At 39.6% G+C, this 23,397-nt stretch overlaps 1 protein-coding gene across 1 annotated transcript in view; it reads right to left on the bottom strand.

The window, feature by feature from the left end:
* Nucleotides 1-23,397, bottom strand: part of LOC116795628 (protein HIRA) — a 34,953-nt gene that overhangs the window by 4,732 nt on the left and 6,824 nt on the right. The window contains exons 2-21 of the mRNA XM_032705442.1: nucleotides 22,641-22,703; nucleotides 21,790-21,900; nucleotides 20,907-20,997; nucleotides 20,365-20,459; nucleotides 19,439-19,534; nucleotides 18,460-18,620; nucleotides 17,391-17,558; nucleotides 16,756-16,869; nucleotides 15,146-15,216; nucleotides 12,466-12,571; nucleotides 11,673-11,894; nucleotides 10,790-10,875; nucleotides 10,157-10,351; nucleotides 8,581-8,745; nucleotides 6,378-6,582; nucleotides 5,525-5,629; nucleotides 4,588-4,736; nucleotides 3,320-3,481; nucleotides 2,490-2,548; nucleotides 1,414-1,519 (exon numbers count right to left, since the gene is read on the bottom strand). Coding sequence (XP_032561333.1) covers nucleotides 1,414-1,519; nucleotides 2,490-2,548; nucleotides 3,320-3,481; nucleotides 4,588-4,736; nucleotides 5,525-5,629; nucleotides 6,378-6,582; nucleotides 8,581-8,745; nucleotides 10,157-10,351; nucleotides 10,790-10,875; nucleotides 11,673-11,894; nucleotides 12,466-12,571; nucleotides 15,146-15,216; nucleotides 16,756-16,869; nucleotides 17,391-17,558; nucleotides 18,460-18,620; nucleotides 19,439-19,534; nucleotides 20,365-20,459; nucleotides 20,907-20,997; nucleotides 21,790-21,900; nucleotides 22,641-22,703 — 2,530 coding nt within the window. The remainder of the gene's footprint in view (nucleotides 1-1,413; nucleotides 1,520-2,489; nucleotides 2,549-3,319; nucleotides 3,482-4,587; nucleotides 4,737-5,524; nucleotides 5,630-6,377; nucleotides 6,583-8,580; nucleotides 8,746-10,156; nucleotides 10,352-10,789; nucleotides 10,876-11,672; nucleotides 11,895-12,465; nucleotides 12,572-15,145; nucleotides 15,217-16,755; nucleotides 16,870-17,390; nucleotides 17,559-18,459; nucleotides 18,621-19,438; nucleotides 19,535-20,364; nucleotides 20,460-20,906; nucleotides 20,998-21,789; nucleotides 21,901-22,640; nucleotides 22,704-23,397) is intronic.

Here is a 23,397-nt window from a genome sequence, read left to right as displayed (position 1 = left end):
AGCCAGGTCCCAGAACGAAGCCTGGAGTGAATACAGGTAATGACTTTCTCCTGAAGAACTTGTTTTTACCCCATGTCAGGTCTCCCCAACCCACCAGACAGGTGTTGACAATCTTTCCTACACATTACAGCTACTCCTCCCCTGACACTGCAGCTGCCATTCCCACACCTAACCAAGGATATCATCTTCCCTGGCTTGAGATGCCAGGGGAAAGAGTGGCTCACACCAATGCTAAGTTTAGACCTTCAGACAGCACAGAGGGAAAATGGCACAAACATTTAAAATACCCTTTGTTGCTTTATCATGTTTAAATTTGTATAATGACTAAAAGGATTGCTCTTTCATATATTTCCCAAGCTGTGGTATAATCTAAGAAATAACAGAATTATGTCTGAGAGCCTGTCTCCTGCTCCTTACTCAGTTAATGTAAAGAACAAAAAAGGTGCTTTTCTTTTCCAGAGGATTCACATCAAGTAGTTGAATAAAAACAATTATTCTAAGGAGGAGTTAAAACAATAAGCCCTCTAATAAGCATGCTCATTACACTAATTACAACAATTATATTAAGACTGCAACATGTTTTTTTCCTCTCAGAAAAACAACAAAGAACCTGTTTTGGAAAGACACTGCAAATAATTTAACCATGGAAATTTTTCATAGGAATTTATGGCTTTCCATGGGGAAGGCCTGTCCGACCCCCAGCAAGACACAGGCTCTGGTGTAGCCTTTGCTTGTGTTTAATGTAATGACACTTCGTGGGAATTCCCTAAGGTATAACAATTTCTTCCCTACCCCCCTACCTGACTTAGTATCTTCATTAAACCTTTACATCTCAGAGACAAAGAGCTCTCTTCAGAACTTGACTGGTCATCAGACACACAAACGTATTAAGGAGTGATGGGGAGTGACCAAGTCAGGTACACACACAGTCAGAACTGGAGAGCAGGGGTGTTACTTTCCCTGGAAACTGAGCAAAATTATTTTAATATGCCAAAACAAAGCTCTGAAAATTGTTTTGATAATTTTTCCAGAACTGCAGTCTTCTACCTAAAGGAAGGGTATTCTAAGGCTAGATTATCTCTAATCATTGCCAAGTTCTTGACAGATTTAACTGATGTACGTCAGCAAAAGTATATATAGGTGTATGCTCATAAATAAAAGGAGATGCACCATGTAGGACAGTGATACAGTAAGCTGCATTTAACTTCTTCATTTTAAAAATTTATTTTAAACACAGAAAAGCATAAGGATATAATAGAGCAATGCCTAGACAGACAACAGTGAACCAAAGCCAAACAAAGCCTGGTATGTGATCCTGCTCAGACTAACCTTCAAAATCTGAAGTGAAACAGCAAGTCAGAATACACATCAGTTCCTCTAAGCTGCAAAAGCAGGAAATAATATATGACTTACCATGTAGAAAGAGAAGGATTGAAACAATATGCCTTTCCATCAGACATGCTCATTACAGGTATTCCATGCTGAGTCAGCAAGATCTGAGAGACAGTTGCATCACTTCCTACAAGTCAAATCAGAGCAAAGTGTTTCTTTTGGAGTCTTGCCTAACACTCACAACGGCAAAACCCAGCATCCACTGTTAAGTATCAGCCATAGCAACCAACAGAAAAAGGTTCAGTGTCCTTCCCAACACTGACAGGAAGGTCAAGACAAGCTGCTGATGATAAACACCAGTCTCAGTGCAGGAGCATTAACATCAATTTTGCAAAATACACTATTGGTCTTGGTGCTGCAATTTACACAGAACAGAAACATTCTCCTTAGCCAGGGAAAATCTTCAGCAATTCTGCCAAGTCTTCAGTCACCCAAGAAGCCTTTAGCTTTCTTTTTGCCATTAAGTTAAAACTCTAAACCCCAGCACACTCAGCAGAGCGTGCTCTCTAAGAGCACAGTGTAAGTGGGATTGCTGGAGTCTCTGTTCCCAGCACATCCCAGGGCTTGTGTGTGTAACCTCTCATGGAGACATTTGCAAAGGGCTAATACAGCTGCTTCTTTAGGTAGTTTGATCAGTACTGTGTGGATTAAAGCTAAAACAGGAGCCAATATGCTCTGAGACACTGCTTTTTTGATAACTTATGTTGGCAGTGATAGAAACTGAAGGTTTTTAAGTAACAAATCAGAAGATAATCAGTTGCTGTTCATCATTAACACATAAACATGCAACTTACACAGAGAAATTGCTATAATAGCAGATTTACATTAAATATTTATTTTGTGATCATCACAACACTCAATTTCTACATTCAGAAGTAAGCCAGAATATAAGCTTCAGAATCACATACGAGTTTGCTATTTGGTGATATTTCTACAGGATATCAACACTGCCAATAACTTCCCTTTATTACACAGTAACCAAGGGAAATTATTTATTTAGGCTTTTCAGGTTTCATAAAATTTCAGCATATTCATAAATGGCACTACATAGGACAGGTGGGCTCAAAGGTCAGTAATTAAGTGACCCCTTTTATTACCTGAAAATATTGTTTGCAAAGACTCATCTCTAACAATGGCTGTCTGCTTGTGGACATCCCTGAAAGACACAAAAGGACAAGTCTGCAGTTTACAAACAACTGAAAACTCCAAAATCATTTAACGAATGCAATTCTTCACTATTGATGACAAAGTGGAGGGGTTTGGGACTTTGTTTGGGTTTTTTTTTGTTTTGATGTTTTCCTCATTGCTTCAACAAAATTATTTTGGCAAACCCAGACCCTTACAGAAAGACAGAATTCAATAGCAGAGAACAACTTCTATGGCTCTTTACCAGGAAACCTCATTAGAGCTAAGCAAACACTGAGCATCCAAATAATTCCTTTAGGAGCTCTGACTGCCATGAGACATTAGATGGAATTCAACAACTGGAAATGAGTTCCTGCTGGTTTTATCCTGGCCTCTTGAAGATGGCTGGAGTACTTCTAACTCTGAAACTCATGCACATTATTGGTTAAGTGTGATGGAAAATGCAAATATCCACATTTCTCCTTTTCTCCCCAGTCCATTCCATATGCATGACAAGTTGCCCTAAGGAGGTTGTTTAAACCAGTAACTTCAAGCTGATCTAAATGCCCCTGATTTTACTTCTAGAATCACACTCAATATTATGGACCCAGAACAGAGAAGAAACAGGATTCAAGTCCGGCCCCATCAACTCTTCATATTCTACCCAAAAGTGGACTTGTGGTCAGACCTGCTGTAGCTTCAGCCTCATTTTCAGCAGCGATGCACTGACACAACTGAACCTAAGCCTATAAAATACACATCCACACCCCCAGCTCTGAAAGGAGCTGGGCCATGCACTCACCACACAGAGAGTGTAGCAGCAGTGGTGAGGGCCATGATGCAGGAGCCTGTGCAGTGCAGGGTGGAGATGGGGGTGTTCAGGATGATGGGAGGGAGAAGGCGACGACCACAAGCTGAAAACACCGACAGCGTTCGTTTCTCACAGGCCACAGTTACGATCTCACTGGAAAAAAATCAAAGAAATATCAAAAAGAAATGTTTACTTATTGTCAAATGCAAGTAGGATAAAACCAGAGTGAATTCTTAAGCTATCATACAACTTGGGTTAATTCCCCAAAAAGTAACTATTACAGCTTTGAAGAAAATCCTGGCTACCAAAAGGTAAGATCATGAACTAGCCAGATTATCTATATCTGTGCATGCCCTGCCTCCTTCATTTGATTATAACTATGAGGAGATGGGCAAGAGAAAGTTTGCAGGCAAAGATAACATCTTTTATTAGACCAAGGGGCATAGCTGGAAATAGCAGTAAAGCTTTTGGGTATACACACGGTCTTCAGGCCTGTACTTGTATTTAGCTTTAAAATCTGCTGCTTCTTTTTCAGACCTGGACATGGCTCAGGCTTTAGAAATATACTTTCAATTTAAACTCTGAGGTTATAACTAAGCAAAATCGAGGAAAATACAGAGAAAAAATAGCAAAGAAATTCAGAAAAATACTTCCACATCACAAAATATCCCTTAGCACTTGAAAAACTGTCACTTAACATGATTTAGTCAAATTTAATGAAGAAATTTAAAGAAGAAATGTAAGTATACAGGCAAATTGTTTTAAGTGGCTAATGAGAATTTGTGATGTTTTAAGACTGCATAGAGCTAATACCTGAAGCAAAACTGGTCTTGAGACTAAGAGCACTGCACACTTTTATCCACAAATATTTATTATGAAGAACTGTGTGAAAATTACAGAGTGTGTGTGTGTGTGCATGTGTGATAAAACCAGCAAATAGCAGTAGTCAACACAGAAACGTCAGAATCCCTACAAAAAACTCCAGAGGATAAGAGCTTAAGAGCTTGAATGAATTAAACCAAGGTAGCTGGAAGAGAAATAGGACATCTTGAGCCAAGTACAACGGATCACAAAAATCCCTAGCAGAAGCGACCCAGTTCATCAACTTTTCTAAATAAGTAGATAAAGGCTTTAAAGCTTCTACTTATTTGTAAATACGTGGGTTTAGGTGCACTTAACTTTCTGTAAATGTATTTTTGCACCCTTAAAAATGTCTTCTGGCCTTCAGGACCCTCTTCCTCCAAACCAGACTCCCTTACCAGCTGCCGGCTGCGGCGAGGATCCGACTGGTGAGGACGGTCTCCCACTCCTTCCCTTCTCGGTTACACTTCAACCTGCTCAGCTTGGAACCTCCCACTGTGGTCATTTCATTCTCCACTTCAAGGTACATTGATGGATCTGAACTTATCTGAAATACAAAAAATTAAATAATTTCTGGAAGAGATAAAACCCTACTCAAAAAAGCACCAACTACTATTAGACCCAAGACAGCGCAGTCTTAAAGAACAGATTCAAGTATTGCTTTCTCTGTTTAACAGGACTTCAAAATACACTGTGGCACCTCAAAAGAAGCAGACATCTGAAAATCACTCTTGGCTAAAACAAATAATTCCTTTGTATTTGAAGCACAAGCCTTAGGAAAGGTTCTGTCTGTGCTTCCTAATTATGGGCACCAGATCAAGTCTATATGTGCCCATGTGGAACCAGACTACCACAACCTAAACACACAGAAAAATTCTTTCATAAATACCCAAAGCAATACCATCTGCAAGTCTCTTCAGATGCAGAGCAGCTCCAGAGAGCACTGAGAAAATGCTTGCTTCTATTCTTCAGTGGTGCACCATCAACACTGCTGCAATAACAGTGCAGCAGCTACTCCTGCCACAGACCCTTCTCTTCACCACTCACTGGGACAACCAGGAGGAAGGACTGATGAACCAGAGGAATTCATTCCTCTTTCAAGTGTAGCTAGTTCAGAAGTGTCCTATTTTTAGCTGATTTGCTATTAACTTCACTCATACAGACATATTCTCAGAAGCTGAAGTATCCCACCACCTTGCTTGCTTGAACAAATACACATTCAGATGTTAACTTGGCAAAGGGTCTGGATAATCTCAGAATATTTAAAAAAAGCAGGATTTTTGTTTGTTTGTTTGTTTTTAAGGTACTAAGCCTTTTTCCTTACAGTCCACTTACTTGTAAAGTAAACGATTTCTGTGGGATTGGGGTTGGCAGTTTAAGTGCTAATGCTGGTGCAGAGATGCAAGCAGCATCCTTCTCAGAGGCCAGTGCAGCTGAGGACTGGAAAAAAATTGCAGAAGTAGTTAAATTTTTCTGTTAAAAAAAATTAAAACCAAAACTATTATACCATATAGATTGATTTGAAAGGGATTTTTTTTAAATTCCAAATAATGCCAACTGGAAATACTAGTCTTTTTCCAATTAGCTGTACAAATACAAGTTTTTTAAAATAGCTTCTAAGAATTAAAAAAAATCAAAACAAACTTGAAGTGGTCTTTTTTTTTTTTTTTTGAACCCACCCTCCACTTTCAGCTGCAACCAATTAATGGAAATTCTGATACCTTATATGGAAAATATAAGTTCTAAATACTGAAAACAGAGTATCTATATGCCCTAAAATGATGGAAACTCTAATGCAACCACTCCACCGTTCTGAGGAAATTTATTTATTTTTTTATGTTGAATATATTTATTTATATTTTAAATCATCATGGACCACTCCATCACAGCCACCCTAAACTGATGGCATTTAATTTCATTCTATACAGTCATTTGGCAGGCTGCCACTGCTTGGCATGCTGGTGCTGTTTAGTAAGTAGCTGTATATTGATATAAAAGATAGACACATTTGCCACACCATATGCATCTGCTTTTTCTAATCTTAAATTCCAAAAAGAGTAAGTTTAAAGGCATGAAAGAGGGATGGCTAAAAATTCTGAGGGACTGATACTTGAGTTTCCCCTCCGTTGAGGGAACAAGTCAACTTGGGACTGCTTGTGAAAGTCACAGTGAATCTTATTTCTTTCACCTGAACAGTTAAAGTTACTGGTACAAGTCTGGAGTCTTTCCTAGGCCTTCCTTTTTTCTTCTTTTCTACTGTTTCCCCCTCAAGTTCCAGTTTCCGTTTGGGGACACTGAGTGGTTTAACAGCTGGAATCTTCTCTTCACTGTCACTGCTGCTCTCCAGAATATCCTTAGGCTTATTGTCTTTAATTAAATTCTGATCCTTCAGTCTGTAAAAGAAAAATTTCATGTTTTATAAGAGCTGATTCCAAAAGCTGCCACATATCATGTGCACAGCATTCCTGTAGATAAGAAGACACATTCTTAGCCCTGTTTGAGCGTATTTCAAAATGCACAAAGGCAAGAGGAAGAAGCTGAAGAGGTTTGGTAAATCCTCTCTAGGAGTACAATGTGCAATTCACACATAAGCTGATCAGACATATTCTCCCCTTCAAAAAAAAAAAAAAAAATCAAACCAGCAGTTAGCTACAGGGGAAAGCTGGAAAGAGCAACCTTATTTTAGCGTTCAGTTCCAATTACAATCAGATCTCTTTCCCTGAGCCGATACAAATAATTCAGCACTCCAAGATGCAAGAGTAGTTCATCTTTTCCCCTTCAATAGACATTACAGTTTCTACTTACTCATGTAGAACTTCCTTTGTCATTCTGTTGTCTATCCCCCAAAATTGTCCTATTCAGCTCTCACTGCTGTAAACCATAAAAATGACCCCACTACTCCATCTTCCATTTCAGGAACACAATATCATGGAATCATAGCATGGCTTGGGTTGGAAGGGACCTTAAAGCTCATCTTGTTCCACCCCCTGCCATGGCAGGGACAACTCCCACCAGCCCAGGTTGCTCCAAGCCCCGTCCAACCCGGCCTTGGACACTTCCAGGGATCCAGGGGCAGCCACAGCTTCTCTGGGCAACCTGTGCCAGGGCCTCAGCACCCTCACAGGGAAGAATTTGTTCCTATTATCTAATCTAAACCTGCCCTCTTTCAGTTTGAAGCCATCTTCCCTTGTCCTACCACTACCTGCCCCCGTGAAAAGTCCCTCTCCAGCTCTTTTGCAGCCCCTTTAGGCATTGGAAGGCTGCAAGAAGGTTGCCTCAGAGCCTTCTCTTCTCTAGCCTTACAGCCCCAACTCTCTCAGCCTGTCTCCACTGCAGAGGTGCTCAAGCCCTCTCACCATTTTCGTGGCCTCCTCTGGACTTGCTCCAACAGGCCCATGTCCTTATATAACGAAATATAATATAATATAACTAAATACTAAGTACAAATCCCTGTGAACTCTCTTGTTAGCCATTATATCCTAAAATAGGTCATTTATTCATACTCTTCCCATTCCCTCCAGTAGCTGGTTATTAACTGACACCCTTTTGCCAGTTATTCCTTAACTGCTTGGCTTCACAGAAATACTTTGCATAATCCAAACCTTTTTCCTCTGGTTTCTGAATTATGCCAAACAATAAACTTTTATCCATACTTTACTGACACATCAGAAGCAATTATGAGAGTCATTTAATGCATCTTTCTTCTGCATCACATGGTTAAACCCTTTGACATAAAAATATTGATGTATAAAATATGTTTTATTGATAATAAGTTGGGGAACTAGACAGTTCTTTCTCCAGATTGCTATTTTTTCTCTCACGTGTTTTGGTGAAGCAGGAACACTTATGCCATAGTACACTATGGCACAAAAACAAAGGCTTGTCTTTTTTTTTTTAAGTCATGTGGATCCAGAGCCAAAACTCCTTAAAATCAAAGAGTCTTCTCCACGTGCCTTCAAGGCACAAAACTGAAATACAACTGCAGCTATTATGATGCTAGGCTGTCTGCTGACAAGGATGGTAATTTATCCTGAAGGAAGTCTGTGCTGTGCAGAGATGCAGGCTGGCTATTTTGGGCTGGTTTTGTCTTCCAAGGAGCACAGCTGCACACAGCCACACAGGGAGGCACGTGCACACACAGCCTCTTGCAACGAGGGCTTGAACTTGGAACATTTTGAAGAATCTGCTTGATACCAAAATGCCAGGGACAAATGTACAAAGGGACAATGCCAGCAGAGAATTTCCCTATTTGCAGCTGTCCCCTTCCCTTCAGTAGTGGGAGAGACCCAAGGCAATTTGTGCAGCCCCAGTACCACGACATCCACAGCCCAGAGAATCAGCATTTCAACTCTCTGCATGAGCACCTTCCCCCTCCCCAGGCTGTGTCTTACCTGTCCACAACAGTCTGGTTTGTGTTTGTTACCACAGCAGTCCCTGAGGTGGCTTTGGAGCGTTCTGTGAATCTGGAATCAAATGCTTTCATGGGTTCAATCTTGGATGGAGTTGTCAACACAGAGGATGCAGGAGGAGCAGTTGAGGCAGAGGTAGCATTTACACTGTCAGTAAAAGAGACAGGAAAAGAAGGATTAAAATGAATTTCGTATTGGTAACCTGCACTGCTCACAACAACCAGGTAGCATTCATTACACTGGCTAGAAACCATGTTGAAAACCTTTCACTTAAGTACATCAGGAATTAGGATATGCTTTTGCCACCCCTTCATGTGTCAGTATCTTGAATGCTTTCCCTACTCTCAAAAACTGCCTATGCTACACCTCAGAGCTTCATGTGGCCACATGTCTAGATTAAAAGATCCTAATTCATTCATTTTGTATTTTTAACTCGGGAATGAAACTTTCAGGAACAATACTTTCAGCTGCTATTTATGTACCCAAAGGGAAAGGATCACTATTCTAAATAATCACTGGGGTTCCTGCTTTTACCCCTTGCTCAGGTTAGAAAATCCTTTCCATTACAATTATATTCCACTGTTTACCAATCAAACAATTTGGGCTGAAACAATTCATGCCACGTTTAGACTTTTGTTATTGAAGAATCCAAACTGATTATTAGGCCTTTCCAAGCACAACTCTAAAGCAAAGGAATGTGTTTCCCCCACACTAAAGCATTCCAGGGATCTGTTATTTGAATAGCTGTTTATTTTAGAGATTTTTCAATTCATTCAGAGAATGAATTCAGGGAATTAATTGAAAGAAAGAATGGCTCTAAAATAACTGATGTTTGTACTAAAAAGCTGCTAGAAGAACAGTTTTCAAAGAAAAGGAGACTAGTTTCATCTGTCAATCATTTCTCATAGTCTACATGCTCATTTTTTAATCTGGGGCCAATTTCAACTGATGTGATGGATAAGCAGAGGTTCCAACGCCACTTGTGCTGTTACAAAGACTGTAAAAACACACTGAGGAGAAGAAACCAAGTCAGTGCTGCCACTGAGAGAACAGCAAGTAAAATTGAGTGGTTCCATTATTCATTTGAAAGGCACACTGGCCAGTGAGCTCATGTGCACTGACAAGTCAGCGACACTCTGCTCTGATGGGGTTGTTGGACAGGAAAGAAGGATCACCATGTTCAAAGGGAGGACACAGGACAGAATTTGATATAAAACAGGCTTCATGACTTCCAGTACTGGAAAGCCTTCTATTTATTACTAATAGCAAGCCAACAATCCATAAGCAGGTCATTTTGTTAGAGCCTCAGCAATCAACTACACCCCTCATTGCACTGGAGCTCACTGCCAGAACTGTGCACGTGGATTTACTCATTCCTGATTTACCACTATTTAAAGTAACCAATGCTAATAAAATCTTGACGTTTTCAGGAAGGTTTGATTCTCAGAGTTTTGCAGTCAGGAAACTGCTTTAATAATTTCTTGGTTACAGAACCATAAACAGAAATTTAAAACTAAACAGACTCACGTAAGTGAAAAACAAAACTGCAAATACTGACCCATCTTTATTGGCTGCATCATCTGTTGGTTTTATACTGGCTGCTGTTGGCTCCACAGAAGGCTTTGAAGTATTAAGGGAATTTGCTGCATTAGAATCAAGTGACATGAGCTGCTGGTTACTTTGAGAAGACATCATTGAGCTAGACAGAGTTCCAGAGATTGGGATGCTATTGAAAAATGCTGTAGAAAAATCCCTAGCAAAAAGACAAACAACAAATATATTACTCAAAAACACGTAAAAGATAATTGAAAAATAGTAATTTTAACTAAACTATTTATTCCATTCTTCCTTTTTCCACATGTGGATACTCATATACAACCTAAATAAACCACCAACACGTAACTTTCCATAGTTGTTTCTCATATCCAAAGGATATTAAAGCCAGTACTAATACAGATATGAATCTACAACACATAATGGTAGATAAGGAGAATTAGCCTGAGCTATTAGAAGTGAGATCTCCTGGCTAAGAGAAGACAGGTCAAAGCTGTCTTTCATAAGGACACACACTTATTTCCAATACATGCTTTATGTGCTGTAAGTCAGAATTTGGAGTTTGCACCAGGGAACAACGACAACAAAAAGATTAAAAAAGATCCCAAAGGATTTTAAAGATGACTTCCAAACATACCCAGTGTCCAGCTGAGCAATGCACAGAGGTGTGATCCTTCTCCGACCGTCTGCGGTTCGGGTTTCAACTTGTTTTTTTAAGAGATTCTGTTGGAAAGTACATTTCATCATCATTTCTGATAAATAGGAAATGCTTTTTTTACTTTTTTTCCAATAAACAAGTATAGTAGAAGAAAGATGTGCCTCAATTAAAAATCTGCTAACAAAGACTGTTTCCCATATCATCTCTGAACCATGCTATTATTGCATAGTCAATCTACATTTTTATTAATACAAGTGTATTTCAATACCATAACTTTTTTTTGACCACTAACAGGTGTTAAGTAGAAGCTCATATAGTACCAAGTACAACAGAATTCTGATTGTGATTACTGCTCTCAGCCTGTACAATAATACACATTATTTTTAATTTGAACACGCACCTTTCCAATCTTCAATCTATCCATCTGTAGAAAAGGCATTTGTGGAGAACGTAATCTGCTCTCCACAGTTAGAGAGTCAAGTCCAAAACATTCTCATCTGTGTGTGTATAGAGTCCTTCATTAGAAGTCGTGTTTCATGTTTAGGAGAGAATTAAATAAAGCTTTCAACCTCTATCACTGAGAAACTGAAGTACAGTTCTACAGCTTCCCTGTTATGAGCTACTTTTGGGTTCCTTCCTGCACACCAAGAATTTTGTATCTGTTGCAGAAACATCCACAAGCCTTTTTCCACAGTCTTATTTCTGCTTAAAAGCACTGTAACTTTTCACCAAGTGCCAGTAACCGACCCAGTGACTCGGGCACCTGGACCCTTCCCAGGCTGGAAGGACACACAGACTGGTTCTGTCATAAGCAGTTTGGTGTTTAACAGCTTAGTACTTGGCACTGCCCAAGAGCACCTACCTTCCTGATGTCCTCCAAACTCTCCCCATTAACCATGCTTGCCACTTTGGGAGCTGCTGCATTCCCGGATCCTTCCCGGATCGACGCGTTCTTCTGATCCACCTGCTGCTGCTGCCTCTGCTGATACTTGAGCATCTCTGGATTCTCAATAATGGTGGTAGACAACTGAGCTTCAGTCATGATAGCCAGGCTTTTACCATAGGTGGACTGGTGAATGTTGCTCTGTGGGCGTTAAAGATGTGAGTGACTGCAACTGCTACCACAGCATCACTGATTGTAACACAATGGAATCACAAAATCTAATGGAATCCATCAAATGCAATTGCCCTCTGTATGATTTACACACTAGATTTTTTTCTTTCTTTCTGTTCTCAACTAACACTAAGTCAATATGTAAAATAATTGGAACTCAAAGCTCTAGTTGCTAATAGCAATGAGAGGAAAAACAGCCAACAGCAATCAGTTTAAAAAGACTTGCATACATGCAAGTCAAAGAGTAATTTTAAAGTGTTTTGAAGCACCCACTCCTTGTTTCCTTGGCCAAATAATTACTTCAAATGTATAATGATGTGTAAGCAAGTGGATGTTTTCCAAATGCTCTTTCCAGAACAGAAACTAATATGACACATTCATTTCTTGACTACTCTCCTTTAATGATTTATAAAGCAGACAAGAACACATCTTCTATAATATGGAAACCAGTCACTATATACTTCAATAAACAGTCCAATATTTTAATTGAATCAATATATCCCTCAAATATGATCACAGGTTGTCTGAGTGCTTACTGTACCTTTTCCTCCTCACTAAGTGGATCCCCAAGTTCATCCTGGGAAAAGTCCAGAAATGCCACAGATCCATCCATGGAACACACCAGGATACCGAGTCCATTAAGGGTCCTGAAGGAAATAAAGGTCCAACTTTGTTTTCAATCTCTTTCATTGATGCAAAGGAGCAAATAATAAAGTGCCCAATAAAAATCTTAGCATAAGATTTATTATCACAGCAATGCCCAATGGAACCAAAGAAGTGGGACAGTGAGGAGATGGGATGAAGGGCAGCAGGAGTCTGTGTGCCAACAGTCCTTGGCAGACTGCACATAGGAAGGTGGCATTGGAACAATACACCCACCCATGGCACGATCAGCACCATGAAAACCTTTGTGAAGGGGTAAATCAGAGCAGTGTTCACAATGAACAACGGGAGAAAATTATAAACGCTCCAAAAGATGTACAAAATCTTCGTGCTAATGCCAGAGGGTGAAGAAAGGGGCTCTCAGCAGATAAGCAATCCATACACATCTTTTAAGGCCCTATAAACTGCTGTTTGAGGCCCATGGAAGATAAAGGTTCATCATGCATGGGAAACAAGTAACAGATATTCCATTCCTATAAGAACTCTCTGATCCAAATAAACAAGAAAGGAAGGAGAGGAAACGAGATTCTTAAGAGAGAAGCCCTATATGTTGGGTAAATGCCTTTTCTCTAGCAGCATTCTCTCAAGCTACAGCAATCAAAAGAAAGCAAGCTGAACATCCGAGCAGTCCAACAATCTCTGTATTAGGCAAGAACATATGTCTGATTTTGTTATTGTTCATTATTTGTGGTTTTAAGCAAACTGCACATGTCCTTGTATGTGGGAATGCATTGTAACCCTCTTCTGGAGGTCTCAAAAGGTTTTCTTAGCGACAAGAGAGAGGAGAAACTACACATTCTAGTCTTAATAGAATTATACTCTTGCATATACAACCTATTATTGCACATTTGAAAAAGTATTAGATGAATTTTGACTGCTCACTCAGACACTTCCAGTTACAGAGCTCACAGAGACAGTAACAGTGGCTTACAGATCAATTGTTACAGAGAAGGAAGAGGAAAGGAAAGCTGGCAGAACTCTGACATCCTATCCAAGTTACTCCAGCAAGGCTTAAAAATGTATGATGTGCACCATGGCTATGGGCATTTGAAAATATCTACTTTTGTGGTGGCTGGTGCCTCGATAGCATCACATCCACAACAGTCAGCCTCAGAACCATGAACTAGGGAAACCAACAGTACTCCAAGCTAGAAAATGGTATCATCTTGTTGAGAGTTTTCTGCTTGCTTAGCAGACAAAATTGCTGAGCTCTTATTGACCTCTGGAACCAAGCAATTGTTCCGTGAAAATATAATCATTTCAAGATATTATTATGATGGATCCAAGTCTAAAACTCTGAAAGAGAAACGACAGATATAACAATATAATAGTATCAGATTTCTCTGAATTTACTCAGTCTGTTTTCAGAATGGAGCATGTTTCTGGGAATATTCCATATTATTGACATTTCAGCCATCCATTTCAGTTTGTAAACAGGATATAAAATATCAAGCTTCCTGATGATCCTTTGTCTCTCAAAGATGCCACAAAACCATTTCCTCAGAAATTGCAAAATGTTAACCAGCTATTACTCCCAATGACTTCATGCCATGAAAAATGTGCAAACTGCAGATGGAGAAATAAAAAACACTACAGGAAAACAAAACTATTCAAAGCTATTGTAGTACAGCAATAGCAGCACTTCTCATGAAATATTCCACTTGCTGGCTCTCTAGCCTTAATCTGCTAACGAAAGAAAAATGTTTTGGTTTTGAAAACTTTATTGTGGTTCACTGAGCTTCGTGGTAAAATCCACTGAGCACACAGAGAGCAGGAAGTTATACTGTGAGCTTTGACATTCACAGTATAAACCCACCTGGATGGTTACAACTATTAGGACAGATTTTCAGAAGTCAGGAAGCAATAGAATTAAGATGGCCTATGGAATCAGCTGTGTGGCTATTATGAAAAAAAATATTAGGCATTTTCTTGTACATAACCCTTAACCCTCTAAATCACCTGCTGTATAGGTGCAGAGGTTTTTTTAAATACCCTTTACTGAGTGGTCTCATGGGCTTTTTTCCCCTTATTATTTAAGTCTTGAAGCGAATGAAGAACTATTAACTTCTGCATTTTTATGACTAGGCCTTAGGAAGAAAGCAGGAGAGGAGAGAGTACCACTCACTGCAGAAAGAAGAAAATAAGGCTTGGGACAGTAGACTGCTGGGAAAGTGGATTGTCCAACCAGCTTCTCACAGATGTAATGCACATAAAACTCACCAAGTCCACCACGTCATGTTACAAAATAGACATTCTGTGAAAAAATATCAGTGAATCATAACAAGTAGGAACTCATTCCACAAGTATTTTACTGTGTCATTACTAAACACATTAATTTTTATTCAGTTTTAATGTTATATAATGTCCAGTGACCACATGGTCAATTGCTAATGTTACTACCAAAGATGTTGCAGCAGAACCAAAACCTTCAGGAATCAATTACTTGTGTTCCAATCACAAGCTATACTGTTTTAAGGAATTTCCAGATAATTCTGGAAAACACCTAAAGTTGATGACAATACTTTGGTTTCTGTAACAAACAGCAGAAATTAACTTACCAGGAAATGTCCATGATTGACTTGTCAAACAGCTCATGTATGACAACTAAAGGTCGTTTCAGACATGTGAGCTTAAAAAAAACAATAAACAACACTCATAAATGTAGAAGCTCTACACTACCACAGATGTATTACCTCATTACACTCTCCCAGAGCCCAACAACATCCACAAACAAGATGTGGCCTGGAGACATGCCCTGCATGCCTGGTGGGGCAGCTGAAGAACCAACTCACCCATTCCACTGCTGGGACAGAAAAGCTCTGGAGAGGAATAGCTGACATTCAACTCTCCTTTCTGAAACACAGACTGAATTTCTAAATCACCTTTGCCTTTCCATCACAGCCACAGAACACCCTCCACCACTTAAAAAGCAATTCCACGGATGCAAAAGAGCTTCTATTCTAAGCTGCTCTGAGATAAGGGGGTTGCAAACTGCCAGCACAAGAGGAAGACACAAAACAGATCAGGTTTTCACGTCCTCACTCACTCTACTTGTCTAAGAAAGTGAAGCCTATGAAGAGCAAAGGGAATTTGACTCACAACTAACTTTAAGAGGATCCCTCTGCACTTACAAATCAGCTTAGTAATAAAGAACTAAATATGAAAATGCCCAATAACCTGTTCTAAATCAGACATTCTAAGCTCTTTAATGTTAAACCAATGGACTTAATATCCATAGTGTATAGTACAACTGAAATGAAGCCAGAGCAGTTGATGTGGCTGAGAAGTTTTATGCTCATGGGTTCACAGTGTAGCTGTCACCTTCAGTACTTCTCTGTGCTTCCATAGGTCTGTGCTCTATACATATCTAGTAAGCTCTCCAGGCCTATAACTTTGCACCTCTGTAATCCCTAATATAACCCCAACAGCCATTCTAAATGAAATCTTTATAGTATAAATAGACAGTAAAATATACTGAGTGATACTCTGATATGGGTATGCACTGGTAGCACTGCCAGAAACAGATTTAGTGTTATGTATCCAGCGATTGATGGATAAATATCACACTGGAATCTATAAATAGTAGATTGGAGTTAGCAATTGGTGTGTTCTGGCACATATTCTCATCACAAAGCTTTACAAATCAGTTAAATTTATTCCCAGTATTTTGCAGTTGCCAAACAACCCGCCTTGCATTTATAAATGTGAGAACAGCTACTCTTCTCTTAGCCAGAATAACAATTTTAGTGTAGATTTTAAAGTAAAACCCAAACTAGATGTCAAAAGTTTGTCAAAAGTATACTTAAAAACCTCCTTCACTTTCACATTCCTTTCCTTTGCAAAGACAGAAGACAAGTAAAAGACACAGGAAGGAAACAGGGCTGAATTTATTAACTGTGGTAACACATTATGTCCCTTAACAGTTCCTCCCCCTTACCAGGGCACATACTCTGCCACTGGTTCCTAACTGCTCTTGGCTTTAGAGAAATTAATTAATAGCAATCCACTTCCTTCCCCTCCAGCTAAACCTGCAACAACAGAAACAAAAAACCCTGAAAAGCACCCAAATATAAGACCTAATGCTGTACACGTAACCTTTGTGCTAAACCCCAAGTTATCCAAATGATAACTCTGAACATCAGTTCAAAGCAGCAAAGGAAACACTTACCCAGACAGAGAGAGATCGGTCTTTACTACCAACAGCACAACAGCAGTAGGGACAACTTGACTTGGTGGAGCTCCCATTCTTTTGTTTCTTTTTGAAGATTTTTGGATTGAATTTCTAAACAAATGAGATGTCCAAATTTTATTACAGTAATTACATTTTAGCAGAAGATCTGCTTTAAAGGCTAATTTTCCACTTAAGAGTGAAAAAGAAACATTTCATAGGAACAAAGTCCTGAACCAGACACTATAAGAGCACTGAGAAAAGCTGCAGGGGCTTTCTTAAGAGGCTTTTTGAATGCCTTAACAGGAATGGCAAATAATATTAATTTTACTAGGGATCTAGTAAACCTACACCACTTTAACCAAGTCACTGAAGACCTAACAAAGCCCGTGTTGGGCATTCCTGACATGCTCCTGTACTGCCCCTTGTCTTGTTCATTTCCATCTGGTTCTCTTATCACACCAGCAAGCTGATTGCTACCAACATGTCAAATTGACATTTTTTAACCACCACCATGCATTTGCTTTACTAATCTTGATGCCTGTCTTCACCTCTTGTCCCATTTATACATAAAATTATCAAAAAGTGCATAACAGAAGTTTTACTTCAGGGGTAAACGACTCTCACTCACTCACCACTACTGTAACTGCCTTCCGATGCCCTACAAAATCCATGTTGGTTTTCCATCCATCCCTCTCAATGATCTGAGCAGTGGGTCCAGAATTATTCATGGCATGAGCAGAAACAAGATAGTGACCATCAGGCGACCAGCTAAGACGCAACACATGAGTTGTCCCTCCACACTGACAAAAAAAAACATACCAGAGCTTTAAAAGTGTTTGGCAAACAAACCATAATAGTTAATACAAACTATTTAAATTTTACATTTAGGGAATATGATTACAAAGTAAGTTTTTTGTGAACATTAATGATCTTACACACAATTCTTAGCACTTGGCCATGTTTACACAGGTGATGAAGTGTAACTTAAGAAGCCCTATCAAAAGGGGGGGAAAGGAACCCAGAGAACTTTTTTAAAGGAAACAAAAATGTTCCATCTTTTTGGATATGTTCCCTCAATAATTATAACAGTCCCAGTTAATGACAGGGCTGCAGCACAGCAACTGCTAATGATGAGACTTCAGCTTGCCACAGCAGCTCACACGTGAATTTAGGCAGTTACAGTCTACTACAAAGAGTAACTGTACTAATCACAACACCATAAGATCACTGCACAACACTCCAGTCAGTAAGCACCAGATTCTGTCCCCAAGTATTTGCTCTGTTGATCAAAGTCACCAAATAACAGCCCTGTGATGCCAGACCAAAGATCCCTCCAAAGTGCTTCTCTCATTTCTGACAGTGGCCAACAGAAGATGCTTAGGGAAGAAGGTAAGACTGCTGTAACCAGGGTGCCAATACTTCCTTGGAACAACCACCACATTTCCAGACATTTACTGAATTGTTTACATAACCCACATAAACCTTTGGCATTCCCAATATCCACTGGCAATGAGAGTCTCCAGTCAACCACATTTTGTGTGAGAAAGTAGCTCTTTTTTCCCCCCTTCTGAACCTGTCATCTGAGAACTTCATTTCATTCAGCACTGCTAAATTAATTCATGTGTCAGCAGAACCAGAGTTGTTCTAGTTTTCTCTCATTCTCAAGGAATTCCCTTTGAACAGTCCCACATTCTGAGGTACCTCATCGAAGGGTTTTGTGATGCTGGTTTCCAGCTGCCAGTCCATGGTCCTCCACACCTTCAGGCTGCGATCGTCGGCCTGCGAGGCAATGTACTTCCCCACAGGGTCCCAGGTCAGCCCCTTCACCAGGCCAGAGTGCCCCTTCAGAGTGGCCAGAATTTCTGTGCAGGCAAAAATTGAGAACAGGGAGTAGTTACTGAAATCTCCTTTAGGACAGACTGTTGAGAAGATTTACCAGACCTTTTTTTGGAGTATTAAATATAATTTTCTTTACTGTACAAAAAACCAGACTGGAACCCGTGCTTAAGTTAACACTGGTATAAAAAAAGGGTAAAGAGAACTCTGTCCAGAATAAGGAGTACAAAACTCTTTGTAAGAAATAGCTCAGAGCAGAAAGACCAACAAAGCCCAGGCACTTCAGAATAGAACTTTGAAGCTGTAGAAAAGCAGCACTTGAACTGGAATTTCAGTTAAACATTCACCCTTTCCTCCACACCCAAAGATTATCACAACAAATTCAGCTTTGTGCAGCAAATGTGAACTAAGTCAAAGTTTTGACTCGACAGATACACAAGCCTGGCAGACCTGGTAACCTATTTTCAGTCACTCTCTTGCTTATCAGATTGTGGGAGGAGAGGCTGAGAGGGTACAGAGCCAGCTTCAAAGTGTAAAAACTCTGGGATCAGTACTGGAAGCCAGCTTCAAATAAATGGCACGTAAATAAAATACACATAATAATGACTGTCTGTAAAATGAGCAGCACAGCCTGAATGCAGCTGTTGTCTCCAGCAGGGTGGAACCCAGTGCTCATTGCCATCCAAACCTGGACAGAGGACTGACCTGCCAGGTTGCAAGTGTGCCATCTCAAAATGCCAGCCATTCCCCCAGAGAGACGTTCAGAGTCAGTGAAACGCCCAAGGAGGGGGTGTTTGTCACAACACTGCACACACTTGCCCATGTGACACAGGAGAGTTCTCACCTGGGAATTTGACAGCATTCCAGATGACAACAGTGTTGTCAACACTACAGGATGCCAGCCAGGCATCATGGGGAGACCATGCTACATCCATCACATCTGTTTGGAAAAAAATAACTTCCATTAGGAAAGAGGCTGATGGTAATCAGAAAACCCAAAAATCTTTGAAAAAAGAACTGGCATGGCAACATTTTGCTCTCACTGAGAAATTATTCTCATTTCACCAGAGTAGAAGGTAGGACAGAACACAGCAACAGTTGTTGGGAGTTAGGCTCTCCAACTTACACTGTTCAATGGGGATCAAAAAACATCCAAGGCAGAGAATGCAATGTGATTGTAGAAAGTACTAATGCCTGTACAAAGAACTCTGTCCTGTTTTGGATAAAAATAACAGAAGCTACTGCAATCCACTCACTTCATTCCAACATATATGGAGCAATCACACTGATGGCCACCTTGATTCTAATCACAGTTCATGTCAGCAGGTGCAAAATGCATCTGAAATTACTTGTTTATTCATCCATTGCACTGCTCTGCAGTTATTTTTTTTTTAAATAAACATTAACATTCTTTGGTTTACAAAATCTTCATCCTTTGCCAACCAGATTATTCACCGCCAGTGTGAACATTTATTTAAATAAAAATACAGTTTATCTTCCTTTATTCGAATTCATTTTTAAGCTAGAAAATAGCAAAAACTAAGTTTCGTAATAGCTAATTCTTCTGTTATGTAGTTGTCAGAAGTTACTTGTATGAAAATCATATTTGATTAAAAATTGTATTTTCTTTTACATTTTTATTGTTGCTCCTAAAAGGAATTGCTGACTTGCCACCAAATAAAAATGTTTTGAACAAAACACTGTGACACTGAAAAACTATTTTCTTCCGAATACATTCAAATCACGTTCACTCAGCACCTTCTAACTTACCCCCTGAATGGCTTCTGAGGATCGACACACACCTCCACTGCTCCACGTTAGTGAGTTTGCTACTAGAACCAAACACAGTGCTAGGCCCAATGTACCTAATTAAAATAGAAACAATTAGCAACAGAACCACCTCAAGTTCTTCTTGGAAAAAAAATGAGCTGCACAGTGCACTTCTATTAATCAGTTATTCCTACAATGAAAATGGAAAGGGAAAAACCCGTGGTTTTTTAGAGCAAGTAATTCCAGTTATTAAAAAATTAGCTTCAATAAAATGTACAATCTCTCTTTAGGGTGACTCTTCAAATCTCACCAGGAAGCTTTGCTCAAGAACAGAAGAAAACGTGTCAGCTCCTCCAGAGGAGAGAGACCCCCAGGCAGACACACACTGCAGCACCAGGGATCTGGTGTCACAGGGTTTGGCTCCTCATGCACCAAGAGAAGCTCTGAGCTTCCAACAGGCCAGCACTGAGGAAACACTAAGGTGTGACAGAGAAACCCACTTGAACTGCAGTATAAAAGTGAGAGGAAAGGAAGGTGCTTACGCCGCTCGTTTCCACACCATAATCAGCTTGTCGTCCCCCCCCGAGGCCAAGTACACGCCGTTGTTGGACCAGCGCACACAGTTCACACAGGCTGCAAGGGACACAAGGAAGTTTGGGAGATGAAATATGGGAACAAGTGGCTCTGGAGCGGGGACAAAGATCACAACAAGCAAAACTTGACAGGAGACATTTAGGATTTAAGTGTGCTTTTTCCACTCAAAGCAGTTACTCTGTCTGCTTTAGATAAATGAATTGGTAACTTATCTGCCAGTAGCAGTCGAGGAACTTCTCACTTAAAAAACCTTATCTAAAAAAGCTTCACCAAAAGTAGCTCAAAGGAAGAAACATTAATATTCATCTAATGAAGGACACTGCTCCTGGTAAATGAGGTGGGATTAAGAGGGCAAAGAAGGAAAGGTATATCTTGAATAAAGAAGGGACAACTTGTCAGGTACGCACACTAATTCCAAATGTAATGTGCAATAAATCCAGAATAATTTAGAACTATAACCAATATACTTCATATGGGGTTTATTTTACACTTATTTCTTCTCTTGCCCTTTCCTTCAGAGCTCCCCAGTTTCTCAGGATGTGCATTATCAAATACTTTGTGGCCACAGCTGAAAAAAAGCTTATAGGGAGGAGATTTCCAAAGGTATCTATATTTCTCTGCATATTTCCCCACATTTTAACATTTTCTACTGAATATCTTCAGAACTATATAGCCAAAGTATGAGACCACTCTGCTGTATTTTATGGATTCTTCATCACTGGACAGAGCACAGTTTTTACAATTACATATGTGTAATGCTTAAGCTTTGGCAAATTACCATTAGTCGGTAAAAAAAGATAAAAATAATAGAAAAAAAAAAATCTTTGTTACCTAAGTGATTGTCCATCTGACAAAGCATCTTGGGAATATTTTCATTCTTTTCATCTTCCTCTTTCAGGACAGGAGCCATATTCCAGATCACAACTTTGCCAGAATCCTGACCTGTAAGAAACCAAAAAGCCCCCCCTTTCAAATACATGCAAAAAAAGCTTTTCAAATTATTCTCAGTCCCAGAACAGATGCTAAAATATAGGCATTACTGCAGTGTGAATTTTGGAAACATTTGAATATAGATGCCATTTTGATACAATTACACCAAGTCACAAGTGCTTTATTTTTCTTAAAGCTCTTAAAAATAAATTTATACAGTTCAAAAATCATACTGTACATAACTGATATCAACTACAGGGACAACTACTTATAATAAAATTGTATTTTAAAAGAGAAAAGATATATTAAAATACTAAATTGCAATTATTGTAGCCAACATAAAATTATTCACTGTTGTGAACCAAGTAATATTTCTGCATGTATTTCTTAAGCTATTCCATTTATATAATTGGATTTTTCTGTCCCAATAGCTCTACTATTTAGCAACTCAAAAAGCCCAACTGCACATTCAGTTCCTCTTCAACTAAAAAAGAAATTTGGCCATGACTCAATTATTGCAGCTACTATCTCAATGGTGCCCAAGAGGACGAGCACATCAGGACAGTGAACCCTGCCTTCTGCAGGAACAACAGCACTTTTCAATACATTGTAATGACTTACAGAATCATGTGTTTCTTAGAGATAAAAGTGATGTCTTTTCAAAAGGGTCAAACTGATTGAAGTGCAGTGAAGGCACACAATTATTATTATTAGAGCCCCAAATTCCACGTTTTATCAGCACACAGACATACCTTGTCCTCCTGTTGCAAACTTGGTCCCATCTGGGTGAATGTCCACTGAAAATATTGGCTTTCCTGGAATTAGAGAACAAGCAGCAATACACTGAGTTGTTTTACAGTCAAGAGAACTGTAATGCCAGAGCCACCATAACTCTTCTGGTTGGCAACTTTCTTGTTCTAAAAGCTGCAGTTGCAGGAATGACAGGAGCTGAGAGCAGCCTGGCACAAAGGGCAGCCCAGGAAAAGCCTCTCTGGAAGTTGCCATTCCACAGCAAACCAGGGATAACCCAGGACATTTAATCCAAATGCCAAATACCTCAAAGCAAAACAACACCAGAGTGCCAAGGAGGCAAAACTGTATTTGAGTAAGGAATTTCTTCCAGGTTTTTACAGTTCATTAGCTGATGACCTGAAGCAAGTTTTGTTTTGGTTTGTTTTTGCTTTTCTAAAATCCTCCCCGATCTCAGGTATCTGCTGGTCACACAATTACCCGTCTCAAATTTAAGTTCTGTTGTTATGAAACTCTTCTACCCAAAGATCAGCTTTCATTTTATGGCTTCCATATAGACAGAGGAAGACTAAGCAACCTCAATATTACTCTTAAACCCTCCAGTTCTCCATATGCTACATCTTTCAGAAGAAACTTAACAATTTTATTAAAATGTAAACTGTGTAACAAGTAACTAACACAGTTGGGGAACAGCTTTGGAAACCAGACAACCTTCAGCCTATTCTGCTCCGACCACTGGCTCACACACACCCCACTGCA

Source organism: Chiroxiphia lanceolata, chromosome 18 (genome assembly GCF_009829145.1).
Source record: "Chiroxiphia lanceolata isolate bChiLan1 chromosome 18, bChiLan1.pri, whole genome shotgun sequence".
NCBI classification, from domain to species: domain Eukaryota; kingdom Metazoa; phylum Chordata; class Aves; order Passeriformes; family Pipridae; genus Chiroxiphia; species Chiroxiphia lanceolata.
Note: the sequence above shows the minus strand (reverse complement) of the source record. Positions and strands in the feature narration are given on the sequence as shown.